Source organism: Centruroides vittatus, unplaced genomic scaffold (assembly GCF_030686945.1).
Source record: "Centruroides vittatus isolate TY-2023 unplaced genomic scaffold, ASM3068694v2 contig_875, whole genome shotgun sequence".
In the NCBI taxonomy this organism is placed as follows: Eukaryota; Metazoa; Arthropoda; class Arachnida; order Scorpiones; family Buthidae; genus Centruroides; species Centruroides vittatus.
In genome coordinates, this window is record NW_027122567.1 from 2,781,405 (window position 1) to 2,806,632 (window position 25,228).

The 25,228-nt window shown below is 26.1% G+C and overlaps 2 protein-coding genes across 4 annotated transcripts in view; one reads left to right on the forward strand and one right to left on the reverse strand.

The window, feature by feature from the left end:
* The window catches only part of LOC136983022 (homocysteine-responsive endoplasmic reticulum-resident ubiquitin-like domain member 2 protein), a 21,101-nt gene extending 9,633 nt beyond the window's left edge, over nt 1-11,468 (reverse strand). The window contains exons 1-3 of one of the 3 annotated variants that reach the window (XM_067279634.1): nt 11,329-11,468; nt 9,793-9,956; nt 2,880-2,957 (exon numbers count right to left, since the gene is read on the reverse strand). In XM_067279634.1, coding sequence (XP_067135735.1) covers nt 2,880-2,957; nt 9,793-9,933 — 219 coding nt within the window. In that variant the 5' untranslated portion in view covers nt 9,934-9,956; nt 11,329-11,468. Of the gene's footprint in view, nt 1-2,879; nt 2,958-9,792; nt 9,957-11,285 lie in introns of all 3 variants that reach the window. The other 2 variants (XM_067279633.1, XM_067279632.1) reach the window with 2 other exon arrangements.
* c11.1 (maestro heat like repeat family protein c11.1) overlaps nt 11,432-25,228 on the forward strand; it is a 55,437-nt gene continuing 41,640 nt past the window's right edge. Inside the window, 4 exon segments of the mRNA XM_067279612.1 lie at nt 11,432-11,580; nt 13,716-13,777; nt 13,927-14,072; nt 22,815-22,946. Of these exon segments, the coding sequence (XP_067135713.1) occupies nt 13,723-13,777; nt 13,927-14,072; nt 22,815-22,946 (333 nt within the window). The 5' untranslated portion in view covers nt 11,432-11,580; nt 13,716-13,722.

The window sequence follows — 25,228 nt, forward strand, 5'->3', positions numbered from 1 at the left end:
TAAATTTATGTGAATTATTGTAAGATCTAAATATTAATTAATTAATTAATTTTTATTTTAAAATAATTATATAGTTTACTTAAAAAATAATCTCTTTAAAAATTAGAATATAACCGAATGTTGAAAGCAATTGATAATCAAATATGATATGCAGAAATGAGAAAAAAAATCCAGCAACGAGGTTGCTCAACTTTACCGGCAACATTTGGTGGCCCATCTGTTATCATATTTTATAATTAAAAACTTTTTATATTTTTAATTATTATATTATAAAATGGCAAAAAGCTTAATTTTAATTTTTCTAAATCCCATCCCTACGATGGGTTTTAGAAAAACTCGTAAATGCTAATAATGAGTAAAATCGTCATTAAGTCCCACCCTACTGGAGATATACACAACCCGCTTTATCTCCTACCCTTTCAACCTTTAATCATCAAAATTTAATAGCATCAATTTCCCTAATAAACAAACCTCCCTGCAAAATTTCAGAAATTTTTAACAAAAAACACAGGAATTATTAAGCTTCAAAACAGGGTAAACAAAATGATGCCCCACATATACACACACTAAGATCCATATACATAAATTACTCCAAATTTTTTTGCCTTTCTTGATGTTTCAAGGTCCTGAGTCCAAAAATGTAAAAATTTTGGGGGGGTTCATTTTTGATCAATTGCCATGCTCTGCATTCCCTCTGTTATATACAACAGCCTGGAAATTAATAAACAAACAAGCATGCAAGTATTTAATTAAAATGCTTAATTTTTTAAAATAATTTTAAAGTAATATTAAACAATTTTTTTGTCAGATTCTAGGAAAGGATTAATTGAACAGAAAAGTAAACAATACAATTGATGGCAAAAGTTCATAAATCATTTTTTGTTTACATCAATTAATATCCATCAAAGTTAATTAAATTTAGATAGATAATTCTCTCTAAATACAAAAGATAAATATTTTAATAATAGTATGTCAAAAATATAAAAATTATACAGTTTCACATATTAACTTCAAAAACAGTGTAATAAATAATGCACAGAAGTATTTTATTACACACATTATCTATCTAAGATATAATTCTTATATTATTAATCAAAGAGTTATTTTAGAATTCTAATTCATAAAATGGAACTTATGAAAAAAGACTACAATAATAGAAACTGAAAAGTTCAACAAACTGAATTTTCATCTTAATTTCCTTAATCACCATTACAGGAATTTAGGGTAAAAAATCAATGTGTTAAAATTTTGTTAGCATTTTTATAGATAAATTCTAATACACTTAAATAATCAGTGAACTAATTATTGCACCTTTACCAGTGGGATTTTAGAAAAACACTAATGTTTTTGATCTTGTTAATAAGTCATCTTCTGGTGTCAGATCATCCCACTGATAAAGGTGCAGTAAATTATCCCAGTTCTAGTACAGAGGTCACACACTGATGGCCCACAGGCAAGATATGGCCTGCCAAGCTTCATATCCAGCCCATAGCCTTGATGATTTCTTGTCTAAAAATCAATGTTTCTAACATCTTGTGGGGATTCAAACAGAAAAAATTCAAATGTCTAACGGTTTATATAAATCATAAAAAGTCTGGCAACAAAAGGGCTTTTGTTAGAGCCTTTTTTTTTTAATTACAGTATATTTTGGTTGAGTGAATAATATTCAACATCTGATATACATGTACGAGGGCAGTTTTTTTTCCGAGTTCAAATAATCCACAAAAAAAAAAAAAAACAAATGTAAATAAAATGAATATTACCAAAAGTTACGTACAAACATGGTTACCGTATTTTACGGACTATAAGACACACTTTTTTCTTCTAAAAATTGCCTCCAAAACTCAGGTGCATCTTATAGTCCGTAGCGTTTTATTGGTATTTTTTTAAAAATTTGCTTAAAAATTAAGATGCGTCTTATAGTCCGTAGCATCTTATAGTCTGTAAAATATGATACTTCTTGACATAATCAGTGAAGATTGAGGAATTTGTCATATCTGTGGACGAGCTTTTCCATCCCCTTGTCATACAATGTTGCCACCAGTGAATTGAGATGGCCTTAACAACGTTGTTTTGAAGATAGTCATTAGTCTCAAACCTCTGCCCTGCTAGCCACATTTTCAGTTCAGGAAAGAGATGGAAGTCTTCACACATTAAAAAGTTCCAAGCTGGGCGGAAGTCTAAAAAGTGGAAGTCTTCACTACCTTTAAACACCTAGTGTATAGCCCCGATTTAGCACTGAGCACTTCCACCTCTTTCCTAAACAGAAAAAGTGGCTAGGAGGGCAGAGATTCAAGACTAATGACAATCTTCAAAACAATATTAGGGACCATCTCAAGTCATTCTATGAAGAGGGGATGGAAAAGCTCATCACAGATATGACAAATGCCTCAATCTTCAGTGATTACGTCGAAAAGTAACTATGTTTGTACCTAACTTTTGGTAATAAATTCATTTTGTTATTTACACTTGCCTTTTTTTTTTATGGACCATCAAAGGTTGGAAAAAAAAAAAAAAAAAAAAACAGCCTACATATTTGACTGGCCTCTTGTTGTGTATGAGTTTGAGACCCCTGGTCTACTATATCATCTTTGTAACCAGAGAAAAATAAACAAATATTATAAAGTTAAAACTTTAAAAAAATTAAATAAATAAACAAATTAATAGAATTATATTATTATTGCTTTAATGAAAAAATTGTGTTTCATTTCTTTTATGATGGAAAAACTGAAATTAAGTCAATATACTAACAAAAATTATTTTATATTATTATTACAACTATTTTTATTTGCATTTAGATTTGTAATCAAATTATATTAATTGTTCTATAATTAATAAAATCATTTAAACAATAGTTTGTATATTATTTTAAAACTTACATAACGAAGAATATCTTTCAGCTTCAAATGATCATGTAGTAATCTTCCTGAATATATTAATTTCTGGTCTTCAACAGCCTATAAAAATTAAAAGCGAGAAAAACAATATAACTTTTACCTTAAGAAATTATTATTTTAATTACTTTAAATTATAATAAACAACTATTTGTTATAATTAAACTAATATAATAATAAAGTAAAAGTTAATAATGATGAATTCAATTCCATTCTTTTAATAAAATATATTCTTTCATTAACTGAGTTTTAAATAGTTTCCTGTAAATAATAAAATATTACTGTAAAATGATAGTTTTTCAATTATAGTAGTATATTACCATAGATATTTTCCATTATTATTGATGAGAGAAGAAATAAGAAATCAAACAAGCTATAAGTTAAAAATAATCTGAAAAACACTTTTTACACTAAGATGCTGATTAAAACATTTTATTTTAATAATTATATATTTTTCAAACAATTTAAAAACTCAGACTTGTTTTAAACAAACTTATCATCATCAAGTAGCAATTATAAATGTCTAATTTCAAAAATATTTTTAACCATATGAAAACTGTTTCAGTTAGCTCTTCAATTTTTATTCATGAATGAGTTGAAAAATAATTTCTTAACATATACACTATAATATATTTTTAAAAGGTGAATATAAATTTATATTAACAATTTGAGTTTCTAAATTTCATTTCAGATATTTAAAATTATATATGAGATTTACATTTCATATATTATTATTACTATATGACAAATATTTTAAAAAATGTGTGAAATATTATAAACAATTACAAAAATATTTGCTGGTATCCTGCAAAAAAAAACAACTAAATGAAATGTCTAAATATAAAGAACTTGTGTTCAATGTCTCAGAGCTTGGTTTATATCAATTACTATACTTTTGTGTTACAACCCATGAATTGTATGTTGTATGTGTTTAAAAAAAAATTTTAAAGAAGTGTGAGTTATATATTAATCTTAGCAGATATAAACTCTTACCTATGAAGCAATGGCTGCTTCCAGAGACATAATGTAAACTATGGAGCATGTTTTGCAAAGGTTTTATTTTCATTCTAGCAATTTTCTTCAAGTTATGTCATTATGCATTATACAGCAAATTTACCATTCGTTGACAACTCTAAGCTATATATATCAAATCTTTAGATAACTTCTATATTTTGTTTTAACAAAGCATATAATCCCTAATTTACAGTAGTGCACAATCAAAATTAAAACTAAAAAGATTTAAGATAATATTTAAAAACTCTGTAAATTTTGATATGTTAATGTAACAATTTCGGTATTATAAATTCTTAGAATACTTACTTATTTAATAATTGAAAATGTTCAATGACAATAACTTTTAAATAAACAAATAATTTCAATTAAATGATAAGTAAAGAACTCAATAATTTAACATAATATCAAACAAATCTACTGTACATAAACTACAATATAAAATCTAACAATTTTTGAAGAAAGGAAATTAGTTTTAGTTAAATTAAATATTAAACAAAAATAATTAAAAATTCTGTCGAGAATTTATATATCAAAAATTATTTTGTGACAGTAATTAAATCATATTTTATTAGAGTTTAAGTTAATAAATTTAGTATTGCAGAAATATAATCTATGCAATATGCATATATTTAAATAAGTTTAATAATAATTTCTGTAAAAATATGGACAGATATTATTTTTATTAATAAATATGTAAGATCATATTACAGTTTAAAATAATTAAAGTTCAAAGTAAGAATTATTAGCAAAGTTATTGAACAAAACAATAAAAAGTATGCACAATGTTATAATTACAATAATTAATTTAATCAGAAAATTTACAAACAAAAATTGTAAACAATTCTAAAAACAAAAATAGCTATTAATAAGAAATAATTATGTATCATTACTTTAAATTGCAATTTAATAGAGCATTTAATAATTAATTTAATGGTATGAATATAATAAATCTATTGTTAACCAGTTATAGTCATTGATAAAGTGGCTGTCTAATAATCCACCAAGATACATTGCCTAAATAATTTTCATATAGTAACCAACTACAAATAATAATACTTTTGATGTTTTAAAATTATAATTAACCCCTAAGATTTAACCCCTAAATATCATAATTGTTTTATTTCATTAATAAATTTAAAAAAAAAAATCAGATCTATATAAATATGTGTGTGTGTGTGTGTGTGTGTATACACACACACATATTTATATAGATCTGATTTTTATGTGTGTGTGTGTGTATACACACACACACACACATAAAAATTAAATATCATAATTGCTTTATTACATTAATAAATTTAAAAAATCAGGAGGTGTGTGTGTGTGTGTGTATATATACACACACACACCTCCTGATTTTTTAAATTTATTAATGTAATAAAGCAATTATGATATTTAATTTTTCAAAAATAAATTTATTTATATAATTTAAAATATTAGTATAAATAATTAATTAGATAAAAAATTCTGTTTATATAAAAAGGTTTTTAACATTTGTTTATTAGTTTTTGAATTATATCTAACACAAATATCAGATAATATTTAGTTGGAAAAATAATGATATCATCTTATAAATTATCCAAGATGACTAAAAACTAACCTATAATTTACAGTATAACGGCTGGAGTAAATCAACTATGATAATTTTTATTTGGGTTAAATTTTTAATTAGATCAAAGGTACTTCAATTCAATAAATAATGATGGTATATTTTACATTTTACTTAATTTTTTAGACTAGTTAATAGCACATTTATCAATAACAGTATTTCATATTTTAATTTCAAAATCATTTTTCATAATTTTATCTGTTTATATAATGCATTTCATGATTTAAATTTCTCTTTTCTTCTTTCTAAATCCAATTAGTCAAAAAGCAATGCATAAAATTTAGAAATTTTTGTTTCTTCAGAAGCATTCTATTTCAGAATTTTATACTTATAATTTAATACTGAATTTTATTTTGCTTTCTTGTATCAGTTTGCAATTGCACTGTTACTTATCATATTATATATTCTAATAAAAATGGCATTTCTGCTCAAGACTATAAGATAAATTATATATAACAATACACAACAAAATATAAATTAAATAATCATTTATCTGATATAAAAGTAAAAGTAGAAAGTTCAAAAAAAAAAAAATTTTTATGTAATTGATATTTTTATGGCTATATAACAAACTGTAATCTATATATATATAATCGAGACGAGATGATAATGATGATAATAATAATAATAATAATCAGCACAGAGCCCAAACGGTTAGGAGTTGAAAGTTGAAATTTGGTACACAGTTAGGGTATGTCACGAGAACGCACACTAAGAAGGGATTTTTCGAAATTCCCCTCCACGGGGGAGGGACAGGATTAAAGCTTCTATATACATTATCGAGATGTGTCCAAACGGTTAGGAGTTGAAAGTTGAAATTTGGTACACAGGGTACCAAATTTAAGCAATTGTGTTACACCAAAGTGTTAAATAACAATGATAGTGTTAAGTAACAATGGAGAACAAGAGAAAGCGACGTGCAAGATTTACGGGCACTGGACCAAAAAAAAAAAAAAAGTAATATGTTAGAACATATTCAATTTTCAAATTTAAACAGATTAGTTCAGTTTTTCTCGACCTTCTTCTTTAGAACATTCGATGAAAATCGAATGATATAATCAGAACACGTCGTGAAAATCGAACAATATTAAAACATTCGATTTTCAAATTCGACCTTTCTTTAGAAATACTTAGTTTGTTGATGAAATTACTCTTTTTCTTTTGTGACTATAACGTAATAATCTTAATCTTCGCTATCGTTACTTTTGCCTGAGCAACGCCGGACCTACCTGCTAGTAAAACCATAATTAAAAATAAAATCCTGATAAAATGTAAAAAGAAAGTTGCATTTTCAATAAAATTTAAAAATGCACATAATAATTAAAACATAATAGCTAATGTCAAATTCTGTAATTTTTTAAAATACTTTAATTTTACAAATTTTATTTAGTTACAACATTGTGAATTTTACATTATTACTTCAGTTTAGATCTGAAAATACAGTAAGGACCATTTATATGTCTCTCAAGGAACTGGACAAACAGATATCCAGAAAAGATGTATAATTTAAATTTAATTCAAGATGCATCACAAGACAGAACTAAGTTTTTATGGAAAATTCATAGTATTATAGTTTTTAATGAATGTTTTAACTTTTATTTTACATCTTTTTTATTGTGGAAAATGATAATACTTTCTGTTGTACATATTTTTTTGGATGTCACACTGGCAGTAGTTGAGTAGAAATATTCTATGTACTTGATTAACAAAAATAAATTTTAAAGTAATTTTCAATTAAGATTGAAATTCCAAAAATTTGTAATGAATGTTATATTGTCTCAAATTTTGCAGTTATAGAATAAACACACATACTTTATTATAAATGCTTCACAACCATTGGACAATAATCAAAAACTAATATTCCTAATACTATCTCTGAGAAATAATACACTTGCTGGAGTCAATTTTACATCATATAATTCCAGAAATATTCAGAGAAAAATGTGAAAATAAAATAAAGAATATGTTTTCTAAAGAAATAATATGTTATCCATTATCATTATCAGAAAGGAAGAAACATAAATGAAACTGAATAATTAAAATAGACATATAAATCATAGATATAATTTGCCATTGAAAGAAATATGAATATTTTGGGACCAAGATAAAACAATAAATAAATGGGAAACACACAGTCTGTGGAACAACTAGAGAGAGTCAAGGGGTCCTGGTACCTTCCAAAGGAAAGGGAAAACAAAGAATAGAAAATTCTCCAAAAATCTTTTAATTACAATTCATTTTTTTTATTTATATTGTATTGTCTCTTCTATTTCTATACTACTTATGAATTACTGTTGAAATATGGTTGGAATTTTATTGAGTATGCATTAAAAATGTTTTTAATCCATTTAACTCAGCTTCCCAAGATTAAATCCTGAGTGCACAAATGTAAATTGTGTTTCCCTATATTTGATTTGAATTGATAATGTCTAAATGAAAAGTTTTCAAAATAAAAATGTATTGTACTTTTTAAATCAATTTTTTAAAGTTTTAGTTTATTTTTATATGAAGTCTGCAGACTTAACTCATTGCTCTTTTCATTATTTTATTTGTTGTAAAGCATCTACCTAATTCTGACAAACTCAAAAATATAACAACTCACAGTAATACAGTCAAACCTGTTTTTATGCGCTCTTTTTATGTGCGATTTTTATTTGTGCGATTTTTTTAATGCGAATTTTTAATTTGTGCGTATAGTTGGCGACTAGTCTCGTGCGATTCGTCATGTCTTACGTTGACTTATTATAGCTAAATAAACTTATTATAGCATAAATGCACTTATTATAGTAATATTATTGCATGAATATGCAAAAAATGAAATAATTTACTTTTTAAGTCAACAAAACACCACCTGGACAAAAATATGTAAAACAGACGATAGACCAGACGATGCAGTCAAGTGCTGACATCTGTTGTCAATAAATTTTATTTCGTACGGTTTTGAGTTATTTTCTATGTGAGACTTTTTTTATGCGGTCCCTGTTGACCGCATAAAAAAAAATATTTTTTAATTGTGTTGCGAAAACTATTATTTACAGCCATTCGTGAAGTTTCGTGAGATTTTTTTTAATGCGTTTTTTTTAATGCGGTCCCTATCCCCCGCATAAAAACAGGTTTGACTGTAATTGATAAAATAAAATCAAGAAACTTACTAAAAGAAGTTAGAAAGTTATTTTCAGATTATTAAAAATGAACTTTAGTTTCAAAAACATGTATTTTGTATTCAGTACTTATTTCTTTGTAAAATAATAAAACTTATTATATAAGAAGTAATTGAAATAAATTAAATTTAAATTATTTTTTAATTTTAGAAAATAGTCAATCTCTCTTACTTTTTCTTGAAAGTTAATTAAATTTAGATGAATGATTTTTTAAATAGAAAAGATATATTTTTAAACTGTTGAAAAATACATAAATTGAATCTATAATTAATTAATAATCATTCTTTTTATAATATAAACTTAATCAATGATAAAAAAATATTTTTAGCTCAAGATTTTTTTTACTAAATGTAATTTGGAACTGGTTTACACACTAAGAAATGTAACTGGTTTTTTCATGTATTAAGAATTAAATAGGTATTAAAGAGGACATTTTTCAATATCTTTACTGTTTTAATTTTGTACAGTTTAAGAAAAAATAGAATTGCTATTTAAATTTTTTCCGATAGTCCAATTATTCTAATACAAGATAAATTTGTTTCTAATTTTAATTAAACAAAATTAAAGTTAATACTGTAATTAAAACCTCTAAAATCAGCATTTATGATTTGCAAATTTAGAAAATTAAATGTTAACACTTTCATTAATTAACACTAACACTTTTGTATTCATAAAAATATCTGTTAGTCTGAATTGAACTATCAAATTTACTGATTTTACATATTAAATTTAAATGTAATAATTAGTTTTGGTTTAATGAGCTAATTTTCTATTGATAATATTTGAATAATTCTTAATGGCAAGATACATTTAAAAATTAGGTCATTAAACCAAATTAACAGTGTATGTAAAAATAATTTGTAACATTAATTAATAATATTTTCAATCAAAGAAATCAGAAGAAAAACTATTTTTTTTAATATCTAAGTAATCTAATCCTTAATAAGAAATATTAAACAGGTTTTAGAGAAACAAGTTTTTAATTATTTCAACTTCAGCTTTAACAACATGAATCCTAATTAACAAACCTGTCACATATTATAAAACAGATAATCATGCTTAATGAAAAATATTTTTTAATAAGTTACATCAATCTTACATAATTTTTACTTACAGGCTTTCCAGGATAAGTTTCAGATATGTGAACTTTTAAATATTTTACAGTCCAATCTATTTGGCATTCAAGTGGATAATCACTAATTTTCTGATTAGGTGCTTTTATTAACAAATTAATAGTTTTATTCATTTCTTCCATAATGAAGATAAACTCAGATATTCCTAGAAGAAACAAATAAAGTATCTTGTTATTTATTAATTTTATAAATTATGAAAAGTTCAAACTTAAATAATATTAAAAAACTTAGTTTGTTACATTTGTATTTTTAGTTAAAAACAGAAACATCAAAATTAAATTTCTATTTTTTAAAATAATTTTTCTTTGCATCTAAATAAATTTATGTCGAGAGATTATAAATTCTTTCAAAAAAAAAAAAATTAGACTCTCTACATAAAAAATCATGCCAAAAAACAAAATACAATACACGGTCAAAAAGGTATTCCATAAATTATTTTCTAAGTTATTTAAAATTAATATGTAAGAGATGTTCAAACTTTCCAATCAAGGTTTAGCTATTATACAGTTTTAAAACTTGATCATCTGAAATATTTAGTTATAATCAAATAGCAATTTATTCTTAACAAACAAATTACTCAAATAGAATTCAAACTTTTGGCAAACAAATAGGCAAAAGACTATTTACAGATGACTATTTACAGATGACGACGGACGGCCGAGTGGTCAAAAAGTATCGGTCAACACTCCAGAGCACCAGAAAGACACAAGGACAAGTAAAAAACTCGGGAATTTCTCAGGGGTAGTCAATCCCAGATACATCGGGGCCCCGTCCCTCCACCGCGGAACCAGTCGCTACACAGCACCGGGTTTGCAAGGCAAAGGGCTCAATAAAAAAGTCCCTCTTGGTTTAGCAGAAAAGAGTAAAAAAAGAAAGACTACAAATTTGTAATACTTTTTATTTCTAGAAAACAAAACAAAAAAGTATAATTTATAATTAAATCATCTAAAAATATATATTAACAATAATGCAAACATTATAAAACGAAGTTTAAAACTTGCACAAATATTCATTACACAAATTTCACCATCTAATCAACGTCGTCATAAAAATAATTCGGACATATTCATGTTTATCTCATTTACTTGGAATATCTATCACATTTTTATCTCACTCGCATGTTTCAGAATATTTCAAACATATTTTAAACATTCTGCAACTTGCAAACTTTAAAAAAACACACACACACACACACAATTATATAAATAGTGTATGCATATAACATACATTAATCAATTCGTATATTATTACACCAATTTCTTATTTATTTAAGCCCAATGTAATATATAGAAACGAGTGCTTAAATTTACATAAATCAAAAAGAAACAAAAAAACAAACGAAATTTTGAATGAGACATTTAAATTTAAAAGACCAAATCATTAGTTAGGCCTAACTTCACTCGCTTAACAAAGGTAAATTAAGCAAAGTAGAAAGTTTTAAACAAATTGATTCGTAAGATAACATAAATCTTACCAACCTCGAGCGAGAAATAAGAGCGAAACTCTCGTAAACTAACCAATTTCCAACGTATACAGTTTATAGAACTACCTCAACCCAACAAAACCACCATCTCGAATTAGTCTTAGTTGTCGATATGTGATTGGTCATCGGAGCGCGATCTTAATCACGTGATGGACGGAGGTGAAGCCAGTCGTCACGTGATTTGAGCCATCACGTGACTTTGTGTCTGGATTCTGACGACGGAGGACGGGCTCTTGTGTTTATAAAAGGTTTTCATATTGGTACTTAAAACGGATTATTACCTTGCGTAAGTGTTACGTTCCTTCATATTCGTTACGTCTTTATGGTCTTTATAAGGTTTATTTAATGTTCTTAATAATAGAATTTAATTTCTGATTATATTGATTTATGTTTCACTTCTATTATCATCATTTTTTTATAGATTATAAACCAGTCTCAAGTCTGTATAATACAAACATATTAATTATAATTATAAACTTAATTATAGATTAATTCACTTAGAAATTGTGCTGATCTGTATGATACTTTACAGTACATATTTATTTAATAAATTTCATATTTATCTCAAGATTGTTTAAAGGTAAATGCTTTAGGAATATGCAAGTTTGTTTAAGAAACCGTATATTTAAATTTTTTAATATTTTTTTTTCCAGACATTCGGTCGTGTACGGAAGCGATGTTTCGCATTGTAACGGAATTTCTGTTCTTATGATACACCTGTCATGTTAATTAATTAAAAGATTTAGTAGATGTATAAATAAATAAATTAATTAAATACAGTTTTAATCTATACTGGACAAAATAACAAAAAATATTTGTTGCTAATAATATTAATTGATACTTATTCATCCGGATCGTGAAAAAATTTTTTTTAACAAATGAGTTAATTAGAATTTGAGCAGTTTTTCTAAACTTAGTGCAACAATTTTGGGGTAATTCAACAATTTTCAAAGTATGATACCGGTACATCTCACTACTGGTCTGCAAGTACCGAGTGGTCTATAGACTGGTCTTAGTCATTTTTCAAAATGTAATACTAAGCCATTTGGCTAAAGAAAAGAACATTTTCACTCGCTCCATATCTCTTAAGTTAGGTTACTTCGTAGACAAAATATTTTGGCACACAATATATCGTTATATAAGATGATATTTACAGGTAAGTGCCCGGAGGTATAGGTGGTCCACAGTTCGTCTGTGACTTGGTTTAAGTAGTTTGCAGAACAACTTTGAGAACCACTAGTTTAAATAATTGTGTGTTAGAGAATTACATTTATTTTTTATCAGTTAAATTTTTACATAAAATTAAAGTAATTTTGATTTAAAAATTAATTAATGATTTTATGTATATTTGATATGTTTAAAAAGTTGAAAATTATATAACTAAGTTGAATCTGTAAAGGAAGTATGACAGTTTATGCTGAGTAATAATTTGCATCAATAGATATTTCTTATCTTATGCTAAAATATTCAAATGATAATTTAAAAACATTAAATGAATTTCTGTTATAAACTAGGCCTATGTCAAATTTTACTGATTTCTATATACCAGGGGTGGCCAACTTTTGTGCACATAAGATCTACTTTTTATCGTAAAAATGTGTCGCGATCGACTCATTGTCATAGGCATAGTCTAAGTGGGGAGGGGGAAGTGTGAAATCCATACTATGTTTATACACTGTTTCAGTACGAAGTGCACTCACTGCTTGTGAGTCAAGTCATAACTACATGCACACAGTTGTGTTCGGTTACAAATATAATGCATTAAGTCAAGACATCGCTAGCGATCGACCAAAATTGGCTTGGCGATCGACTTGTTGGCCACCCCTGCTATATACCATAATAGCTTTTCAGAAACTTCATTCAGGAGAAATATTTATAGTCCACTTCATTAATTTTAGGAGAATTGAACTCTGCTTCATTCCATATTCAGAAATTTTGAGTCTAGGATTTGAATTCGTATCCATATTTAATGATGTAATGTACATATACATCAATCATTAAAGATTGATGATATAGATTTTATATATTATATTTCAAAAAAATCTAAAAATTATAATTTTGTACTAGAAAATTATATTGAAATAAACAATAAAAATATTATATGTATTATAAAATAAAGCTTTTCCTTTTTAACTCCAGTTATAACATATTTTTGTCTTTTTTTTTTAAATTAATGATGATAAAATGTAATTTTCAGAGTACTATTTGTGGTTTAAAACTAATATTTTGTGACAGGTTTTTGGGATATTTTATTCATCATTTATAGTCGTAAGTATTATTAATAAGATGTTTGACATTAGTCTTACTGTATAAGATAATATGGTGTTTATTAAATTATAATTAGTTTTAAAATAACAAAAATTTAATTGAATTCATTATTTTGGTTTATTGAATCAATTAAATTTTATTGCTATTTTTTAGAAGAAAAATGATGCCAGGATCTGGAGAAGATGCTGTAAGAACTACAGGCGGACAAGTTGATTGTATGTTGTTTTTATTATTATTATTAATATTATTATTATTATTATTCTAATATTTTTTTAAATATTAAACTTCTAGTACTACATTTAAATTTTTATCATAATTATTCACTTATTATTTGATTTTAATTATGAAACATATAACTTTTTAGCCATAGTTTTAGCTCTCATTGATGCCTTATATGATAAAGATGAAAATGTATGTCAAACAATATGCAATTCATTATACATTTTGGGAAAACAGCAACCTAATCTTGTTCTCAGCAGTTGTCTCTCTTATCTCCTTCGACATCCAAAGGTAAGCTTATGTGTACATAGTTCTATATATTAATAAATAAACTTCTCAGAGATGGCATTTTTAACATTTTATACACTGTAAATTACAATAAAATTTAATATAATCAGTTTTAAATTGTGTTGCAAAAGTAAAATATAGAACTGATAATGTCAGATTATTACATTTCTTTTTTAGAAGTTGTGAAAAAAGTAAGTGTTACATAAAAAATAAATAGAAATTTTAAAGATACTGTACAGTGGGTGATCGGTTAACAAACAAATTGGATAATGAACACTTTCACGAAAGACTTTTATGTTTGGACAACAAACACCTCACAGAACAAACATAAGAAGTGATGTAAAATAGTGAATACCAATTGGTCTTCCCTTGTCTTCAGGCAACAATTCGAAACTTTATGGAGTGTGGGAGACGTTGACATCGATGCTCAACTTGGTATATACTGATCGGATAGTATTTTTCCAAATTTTGAAACTTTTCCTTGTAATTCCAGCCTTTTATTTTTTCTGACAGAAACAATTCTTCTATAGTATTCGCAAGACTGTCGGGCGGGTACTCGTTAAGTTTTGTGTCGGTTTTTATTTTTGAAAGGTGAGAGTATAATAGCAAAAGTAGAGAATGGACAGAAGATGTCTGATGTTGCTGGACCGTATGGCTTGAACACATCTACAGTAGGCCACAGTTCAATCTTATCTAAGAAAGATACAGTATAATCAAGAAGACTCAAGCAGCTAAAGGAGTAACAAAAATCACATCTGAGAAATAAAGAACATTGAAGAGCTCATAATGGAATCTGAAACAGATCTTGGCATTCTTCTGTCATCAGAACTCTTGAATGAAGAACATCAAGAAACTTGGCGAGATATGTTTTCTTCTGAAAAAGAGGATTAATGCCGATATCTGCTATTAAAGATCTTTTGAAGTGGGAGGATGTCAGAACAATGGTCAACGGTCTTAGAATGGCATCCAAACCAAGGTGAGGTTAATAGGCTTAGGGATCTCTACAATTACAATGCTATTAATTAATTCTGAAAAATTCTGAAGAAGAGAGAAAAGCAATCGGACATTAGACAGATTCTTTAACCCTAAAAAATGGAAAAAACGTGACTAATAAAAAGGCAAGACTGTGTATATATGTATTTTTATTATTATATATAAATAAACATAGTAAGAAAGTATATATTTTTTTATTTTTTTGGGGTTTCCAGAATGAATTAATCAAATTCCCATAAAAACTATGGTAAATCGATAATCGGTTTAACAAACAATTCGGATAGCGAACAGTCTTGGAACGGATTGTGTTCATTAGCCAATCGCCCAATGTATTTTAAAAAATTTAGAATCAATAATAATTTTTTTGCCTGTTAATTGTTTGTCTATTATGTATTAACTTATTAATGTAATTGTTAATAAACATGTCAATTTATTAAAATCATATATGCATTGTAACATTGAGGAATAAAGAACTTAGTTTATTTAAAATTAACTTATCTTTTTGTAAAAAACAAGTAAAAATGAATTTACAGTAAGAATTAATGGTGAAAACATTTAGATTGTGTATCTTTCAGCAACATATCAATATATATCAATCTACATTCGTAAAACAGATTTTTCAACATGTTAAAAGAAATCCAATATTTAAATCATTATTTTTAAATAGTGACATATTACAAATATCATAATTTTAATACAAAATTATATGAGTGTATACATTTAATTATTTTACAGTAATTTAGTATTAATAATTTATTTTATAATGATCAAGATCAAGATTCAAAGTCTTTCCTGTAATAATGATTATAATTATAATTTAGAATTTAAAATATTGCGTGTAAATTTTTAATGATATAAGATAATTTAAAAATATTGATACTAATAAACAAATATATAAAATTTATATACATTTTGAATATCACATCTCACTTCATTAAAAACAAATTAAGAGTCAGATGAATAATAACTTTATTTTTGTTTTAATAAAAATTAATTAAGCTTATCAATATAACTTATGGGAATCAATAATATATAAATCATTTAACTTTTATTTTTATTTAATCTTTAAGATTAATTAAAATAAAAGTTAATCTGTGTAATTTTATAATAAATATTAAACTATTTAACATGGGATTATTCAGCAATTTGATTGTAACATTCTTACACATATAATTAAAATATATACAGAAATATTTTTTAAATAAAACCAATTTTTATATTATATAAAAATTTTTAAAACACATAATGTTGTATCTATTTGTTCTTAATCTTTTCCATTATTCTTATGTAATAAGATATGACTTAAGTATTGTTTATTATTATTATTTTTTTTCAATTTATAATGCCTTATTTTATATTCTAAAATTATTAAATACAGGTAAACTCTGATTTATACCAGGTTTACATTCTGTTACCTAATGGTTGTTAGCTAAAGTATCAAAAATTAAAGAATAATTATAATGTGTTTAGACGGGGGAATCCTGACCAAAATTTTTAGGCATGCTGAAAGTTATAATAAAAATAATAGGCCTATCTCTAGCACTAAACAATAGGCAGAAACATTATTTGGTGTGAATAAAAAAGTATGGACTATTATAAAGCCCTTTATATCTACACATGAAATATATTAAAAATTTATGATGATAATTAAATTTTTGTTGGCCATTGACACAGGGGATCAGGGCTCAAGCTCTATTAGTCCCTATGTAGATCTGCCCCTGTAAACAATACATGTATGCTGACTGGGTACTGCAAGCTTTTGTTACAACCTAGCTGTGTTAAATGCTTCAAATTACATCATGCACGCGCACTTATTTACCATGGCAAACCTTCATACGAGCAAACGATTGAGTTCCCGCAAGCATCGCACTGACTTAAAATGGCTAGCTGCTAGCTGCCAGTATAAGAGCTAAAAACTAACACAAATGATAAGAGTTTACGTGTTGGAATAAATTGTTATTGGCATATATGTTCTCATATAAAAAGTATATTGACAGTTAAAACTTTCTATTAAGCATGCGGCACATGCTAAGGAAGCCCAGAGAATTTGCCCGTGTTTAGATGAGCTAGATTCCTTCATTAATGAAAATTGAACTTTGAGTTTAAAACAAATATTTAAATAAAAAGCAATTGTTAGATAAATACTTACATTTTTGGAAAAAATATTAATGAACTAAAAATTTAACTTTATACAACAGTCATGTAGAACCATTTTCTTGGCTCTGTTACATATAACAGAGGGAATGTATGGCTCCCAGTCAAAAATGACCCCCAAGATTTTTACATTTTTGGATTCAGAAGACCTTGAAATGTCAAGAAATGCAAAAAAAATTCAGTGGTTTTTCTGTATGTGTGTGTGTGAATGGGGGTGGGGCATGATTTTGTTCACCCTTTTTGAAACTTAATAACTTCTGTGCATTTTGTCAAAAATTTCTGAAAGTTTGCAGAGGTTTGTGTATTCAGGGATTGATGCTATTAAATTTTGGTGATTAAAGGTTGCAAGAGTGGAGAGATAAAGGGGGATCATGTGTCATATCTCGTGTAGAATCAGATTTAATGATGATTTTACTCATTATTATGATTTACAATGTTTATAAACATCCCTACAAACTCTATAATGCCATAACTCACCAACAACATGTTGTAAAATTAATAACTAAATATTTAATTATTAATTTTAGTATGACATTGCGCCTAACGCCTCCCTCTAGTGCCGAATTTATTTGTAATTTAGAGTTATTTATTCCAAAGTATAGTCCAATGATTTATGGCAGTTGTTGGTGAGTTATTTACAATGTTTTATAAAACCCTTTTCTACTCTCGAAATTAAGCTCTTTGCCATTGTACTGTACAATAATTAAAAATTATAAAAAGTTTTTTAAATAAAATATAACAGATGTCATCACACATGCAGTTTTAAATGTTGCTGGGAAAGTTAAGCAACTTGTTCCTGGATTTTTTGAATGTATGTTAACACCACTGTCTCTCTTTTCTTATTTTATTTTCCTCCTTTTGTGTTTTATGACAGTGAAATAATGTGGAATCATTAATAGAATGGGCTTAATTTTTCTCAGCATTATCCATTCTAATCCTAACAGAAGTTGCTATGTTTAATGTTTTAGACATCTCTGCTGCTCATCAGGTTCTATATGTCATGGAGTAATAACAAGTAATGCCATTTTCATTTATTAAAGATTTGCAGTTTTCTTAATGTGTACAGACAGAGATTTACTACTATGTTTATAAGGTGTAAAATTTATTTAAATTATAAAGCACTAAGGAACACAAGGAAATTATTAAAACTTAAGAATAGCTCAACAACATGTAGTAGATGAGAAAAAAGCAAATTATTCCAACAATACCACTGCATAAGTAATTGTTGTTTATGCTTGCATTTTCAAATTTTTTTTAATATATTGTATTTCAAAAAGAAACCCATTTATTTCTTATTTTAAAAGGGTATTAATGCAAAATGGCATGTAACTTGTAGTTGGTGTCTTACAAGAAATAGTCTGCTATGAGTTAACTCATACTTGGCAGTCAGCATGATAATGAAGTATCATAAATTGGGACTTACCCGTACTCTTACTGAATTAACTTTGATTACACAGTGTAAGAATCGTTAATTAAATTATAAAATTAAATTAATATGATATATTGTATAAATGTTAGTCTTTTTTAAATCATCCTATAACTAGTGAATTATTCTATAAATGAAGCTAAATAATAACAATAATAACCCTGATAAAATAGTACAATTACATGATATTTTTTCAAGTTACAATTAGCATACAGTAAATGCATATCTGTTTTGTATATTACAACAATAAAATTATTAAATGTTTTATTATATTATTCATGCAGAACTTCTGAAGCATTGATGCAAATAACTATAAACTTAAATATTTCAAAATGTTAGTAGTTATGAAATAGACTAATTATTATGTTAAGAATTTTAAAATATTTCTTAATTTAACACTTTTAAGAATAAATATAAGATATTAAATATTGCAGTTGCTATTGAAAATTATTATATCTTAATTAAAGTAACATACCTATCAATACAACCATATTTTAAAATAAAATTCATTCTATCTTAGATATTTTAGAGTATTAATTTTAATAATTGTTAGTTGTTTTTTGGGAATTAAAATGATTTTTTTAGATATGCAATTCTAAAATTTGTATAATAATAAAATATTTATAAGGCTTTGATGTGAAATTACAAGAATGCTTAGAAGTTTTTTAAAACAATTTTGACTTTAAATGAATTTATGAATATTTAAAAGTTAATTAAAGTTAGCAACAGTCTTATATATTTTAGAAGATAAGATTTCTTTCAATACACATTCATATTTATAGAAATTCAGATATCTAATCAAATATCTAAAAATTTTCAAACAAAGTTAAGTTATATAAATTGTCTATTATAAATTAATCTTTATTAGTCTACTATAGAAATATTTTTCATATTTTAAAACCTGGTAAGTAAGAAATACCACTTCTTCAACAAATTCTTCTGTTGTAATTGCAATACTATCTTAATTTGAAATCTATTTAAAATTTAAGAGAATTAAATTGATATTCTGGTTATAAATAAATTATTTCAGATGTATATTTATTAGAAATCAGTGTATCTAAAATATACTTTTATTTAGAATATATCAAAGCCTATATATTTGGGACACCAACATAAACACGCTTGCTATATGAGGTTTCAGGTTTACACTGTTGGCAGTCTAAAAAGGAAAATACATAAAATAAAAACTCTTAACTGTGCATTAAATCATGCCATTTTTTAAGATGTGCAAAGGCTTGCAAAATTTTGCTCATTTGCACTCTTTTTCATTATGAGAAAGCATTATTATAACTCAATGGTGGGCACTACTGTACTCTGTGGGTAGTGAATAAATCTAGGGAGTAAAAAGAAGCAAGTAGGCAGCACGGGGGTGCTAGAGGCAAAGTTCTGACCAAACAGTGACCATAGACAAGGATTGGGATCACTGACAAACTTTTCCCTTTCCTCTATTAAAATGGGTAAAAAGAAACATTGTGTTTAATAGTTTTTAGATGTGCAGAACAGTGTACAGTAAGGACACAGAGGTTTGTATAGAAAGTTTTTCTAAGAATATTTCAGGATTTTCTCACACAAGGGGAAATGGGTTAGGAGGCATTGGGTATAAGTTTATGGAACCAAGGAAGTGATGGTTTCGAAAAAGTTTGGAAATCACTGCGGTAACTCATTTCTTTGTTATAGACTAAACATTGGATTCACGTTAGTCTTAGTTCAGAGTTCTCACTTATAAGATGTCTTGGCCATGTGATATTAATGCTTCTCTGTTTCACTAATGCTAATTGCTTTCCAAATGTGATTCCAAAATATAAGGGTAATGATGATGATGGTAGCTCTGATAAGCCAAAGAAAAACCTGTAAAACATTTACTTTAGAGAAAAAAATTAAATAAAATTTTAGATTTAGCAAGGAAAGAAAAAAATCTGCTTCTGAAAATTATTTAAATTTAATTTATGATTTACAATAGTGTGCTATTTATTATTAATGTAGTGTTTATTTGTCTTATTTATATAAAAAAATGTATGATAGTGTGGGAAAAACTTAATAATTAGATTTGCTACTTTACATGAATTTCCACTTATGCAAGAGTCTTAGAACATATTGTCACTTATGGCAGAGTTCTACTATAATTGATTTATTAAATGCTGTAAAACTCTTTTTCAGGAGAACTATTTTACACAATCTAGTAAAAAAACTACTTAAGAACAAAAGTTCAATTATATAAATATCTTGTTTTCATTATAATTAATTGAAAAAAACACAAATTGAAATGAGAGATTAGATTACTAATAATTCCTTCTTCAAATTATTATTACAATCAATTTTAGACAGTACTAAGAACTAATGTATATAACAAGAACATGATTTGTAAGAGAAATTGAACTGGAAAAGATAATAAAGTTGAGTTAGCTGCTTTTTGAAGCTTTGTTAACAGATGCATTTCATTTCATGAACATTAGTAATTGGGTCATTAATGTGTTATATATTTAGCTAGTTCTTCTGCTTTATGAGAAAGAAAGATTTTATTGCAGTCAATGGGTGGTTCAAGTTTCAGAGAAAATGAGCGAACATTGTGTACAGATGTATATTAAATGGGATATAAACTTAGAACTAAAGATTATTTGTTAATGCATAAATGTGATACTAGCAAATATGTCATTAAAGAACACTAATAATCCTTCCTTTACCTTATAACTTCAATAATCCATGAGATCAATGAATTATATATAACTTAAATGCATACTACAGAAATAAAACATTTGCAAAAGTAGGAGGACTAGATGATCATCAAAAATAAACTGACATGTTTTCTATAAGTTCTATTGATAAAAAAATTTCTCTACGTCATGTACTGAATCTTTTGGTAATGTCATGGGATTAAGTGTCTGAAAAGACCATTGAGAATTATTTTAAAAAGTCACTTAGGTAATTTTCTAAAACAATTCTCAATAGTGGAGGCCTGTCAAACACTAACTCCAGACATGATTTCCTGCATTTAAGACTCAACAATTGAATGAATACACGCATGTAGCTATTAACAGAGATAGGTTTAAGCAATTTCTTTGCAGTACTGATGAATGGAAGTGTTTATGAATTTTTATGTAAAATATGATAAAGTAATTTTTTGTTTAGATATATGTCTATGATCTGGAAAATTTATTTCACTCTTTTTCATTTTGTTTTACTCTCTCTTTCTAGGTGAATAAAATGCTAAGTTCCAAATTATAGTGTTCTTTTTGTCCTGTGCAATCTTTAATGAAACCAAAATGTATTCTTCACTGACAGCATTATCTCAAATTATTTAAAGCTTGAGAAGCAAACTCAAAGCAGCTTTGCACTACAGGGAAACTGAGTTTAAACAACCCTTCAAATTTTTGGGAATAGATACACCCTCTTTATTCTGTTTTGATTGAATGAAATGTGTACTAATTTCTTCCCGCTCTGCAACTTTACAATTGAAACTTTAATTCTATCTGCAATAGGAGCTGAGATAATTTTACTCCTGTTATTTGGGGGTGGGACATTTATTGATGCACCAATAGAAAATAGCCCATGCTTGATAATGTATGAAGCAAGCATCATTTACATGAATCTCCCAACAGTTCTTTCTGAGTTATTAGCCTGGATCTCTATTTAGGAGACATCTGTTTTTAAACTTAATCAGAAGCCTGAGAAAGTGTTCTTTTTATAGTTGCAAAATACACATTTTACTGATATGATTTATTCTTTTATTTTATCAATATAAAAATAAAGGATTTATAATTAATAAATGAAGAAAATCATGTTAAAATTATTATACTGAATTTCTGATGTTTACTCCTTTAAAAAATGGAGTAAATGTTATAATAATACAGACTATGGTAAGCACTTTCAGACATATGTCCATTTTTACTGTGATATCTAACTTAGTTTGTGTTAGTTGGCATTTATTTCATCTGAAAGGAGAAATTTACTGTAATGATTCTAGTGTTCTTGTGATTTTGATTATGTTGAGAATTAGTGAAGCTGCTAAGCTAAATAATCAAGTAAATTAAACAATAAGAAAAATTATAAGTTAATTCATTATTATTATTATTACAGTATTGAAATTTTGAAAATAGTATAATAAAAATGATATTTTATTTGACTCTATAAATAATTTTTATTAACTGAGAATAATAATAACAATTTATTTATAGCTCGCTCTAGCTCATAGGATTTTGATTTTGCATGTAATGGAACGTGTATGCCAAGATACATTGGATAAAATAAATAAAGGATTAGTCTTGGATCTTATCAAACAATCAATTGAAGAAATAGTCAGCATAAAAGTAAGAAAAAATTCTAAATTTATTTTAATGTACAAAGTAAAGAGCTGAGTTCTAATGGTACAACTATAACTGCTATTTTTAAACTAATAAAATTCAAAAAACAAATGATTTATGTATTTTAAACTTTCTACAAACAAATAATTTATGTATTTTTAAAATGAAAACATTAAATAAATAAAAAATAAAATAAATTACATTATTAACAAAAAATTTAAGTTGAGTCTATGTCATTCTCTTGATTCATCAGGCTATCAACTAGAGACTGCCATGCTTTGGATAATGTTTCTATCTCTTTGAAATGAATGCATTCACTGTTTCTAAATGCTTGGAATATTTCAAAAGCTTTCATTGATTGTAACTTGTTGACATCAAACACCTTCTTAATAATTTAGCCTGATCCCAACATACTGACATCCCCCGGCTTGCTCACAAACTGGACAAGCACTGTGGATAGACTATTTATATGAACATCATATTTATGTTCCCTAAGCCTTTGTTATTTTTTTAATGTTTTCATTTTAAAAATATATAAATTATTTGTTTGTAGAACTTTGAAAATATGTAAATTGTTTGTTTTTTAAATTTATTTTATTTATTTTCATTAATAACCTAATATATTTTTAGTGTGTTGTATATTTCTGTTTGTTTCAATAATCTTTTCTGATTGAGAAATATTTTCTATATGTTAATTAAAATAATAAGACATATCAGATTTAAAGAAATTAGCATTTATTTAATAACTACAGAATTAGTTTGACGTATTGATAGAAACTTAACTAATGTAAGAATTTGATTCAAATTAATATTTTAGGTATTTTAGAAATAAAAGAAAAAACCCAACTGGAATTGTATTTAACAAATTATTCCAATCCAGAATGCTCTAATTTTTTAGAAGCGAATAAAAATATTCTGGAAATTATATAGAAAAATGAGATTATTAGAATTTTTTATTATATATTTCAATATCATGTGAACTTTTTTAATATAATTCAGAAAACTTAGTATAATGTAAATGCATTTTATTTTGTTTTGGACAAATTAATATAATAAACTGTTTTCCATTATTATGTTGTATGTATAAAGCTACATGGCTTCACTTACTGAGTTATTGATATTCACTGAAAATTTGAACAGTACAGTGGCATCTCATGACATTTGATAATAAGGAAGCTGTGTTTCTGTAAGAAGCCGACTTCCAGGGACAATCAGTTAATTATGCGTCAGTGATGGTCTAGGGTCCATTCGTGCGTGCGTGGTGGCGGAAGAGACAAAGACGACAAGTATCTGACAAAAACCATTTATTTTAACATAAAATAAACATACACTGTGTACAAAATAGTTTGCTTTAGGACAATCATCTGGAAATAAGACTTCCTGTGTTATCATTGGATATATTTATATGCATTGTATATTTGCTATTATCTAGTCAAACAAAATTTTATCCAACCACAGATTCTTCATTATATTCTTTTAATTATAAAATGTTAAAGTTTTATTTTGTTTAACATTTGATATTAATATTTAATGGAATTGTTAAAGAAAATATGTATTTTCATTTGTAAATATAAGTGCCATATCAGTAAAGCATTTTTTTGCATTCTATATTTTTTTAATTAAATATTTGATATACTATAATTGAGTCATTAGAGTCATTATTGAAATGGTTATATTTGTAATGAAAAGCTGCCAAGTACAAATTAAATCTTTCTAATTGCTTGACTAACTTTCTGTAAATATTGTAATTATTTTTAATGTAATTGAATTAACTTGCATTTTATTTATTTTTTGCTTTATTTATAGAAATAGCAACAGTAATATGATTTTTTAATGTTTATTTGGTATAATAAAATTCTAAATACTTTCTTTTATAAAAAATATTTGTTTTTGAATATTAAAATGACTGTAGAATACCTTAAAATCCTTTGTTGTTTTTATATTATAAATACAGTTGAACTTGTCTATTTCAAACATGTTTACCTTGAAATTTTTTTTTCTCTGCATTTTCAGCCTAAATTCAATATATTTTTCATGTTTATCTCAAATAATTTTTCCAAAACCTCTAAATCTCAAATTACAGATTGAAGTGTCAGTTACAGTTTTAAAGCACAGTGACTGACTACATTTTGATAGCTTAAATTGTAGTTGAGAAAAGTCTCTTGCAATACAGTACATATGTGCAATTAACACAGTTTTCTCTGATTGGATAGAGTTTGGTTTAGTTTGTTTGTCCATGTGTTCCATTGCCATATATATAAAATTTACCGACTAAAAAGGGGGTGTGA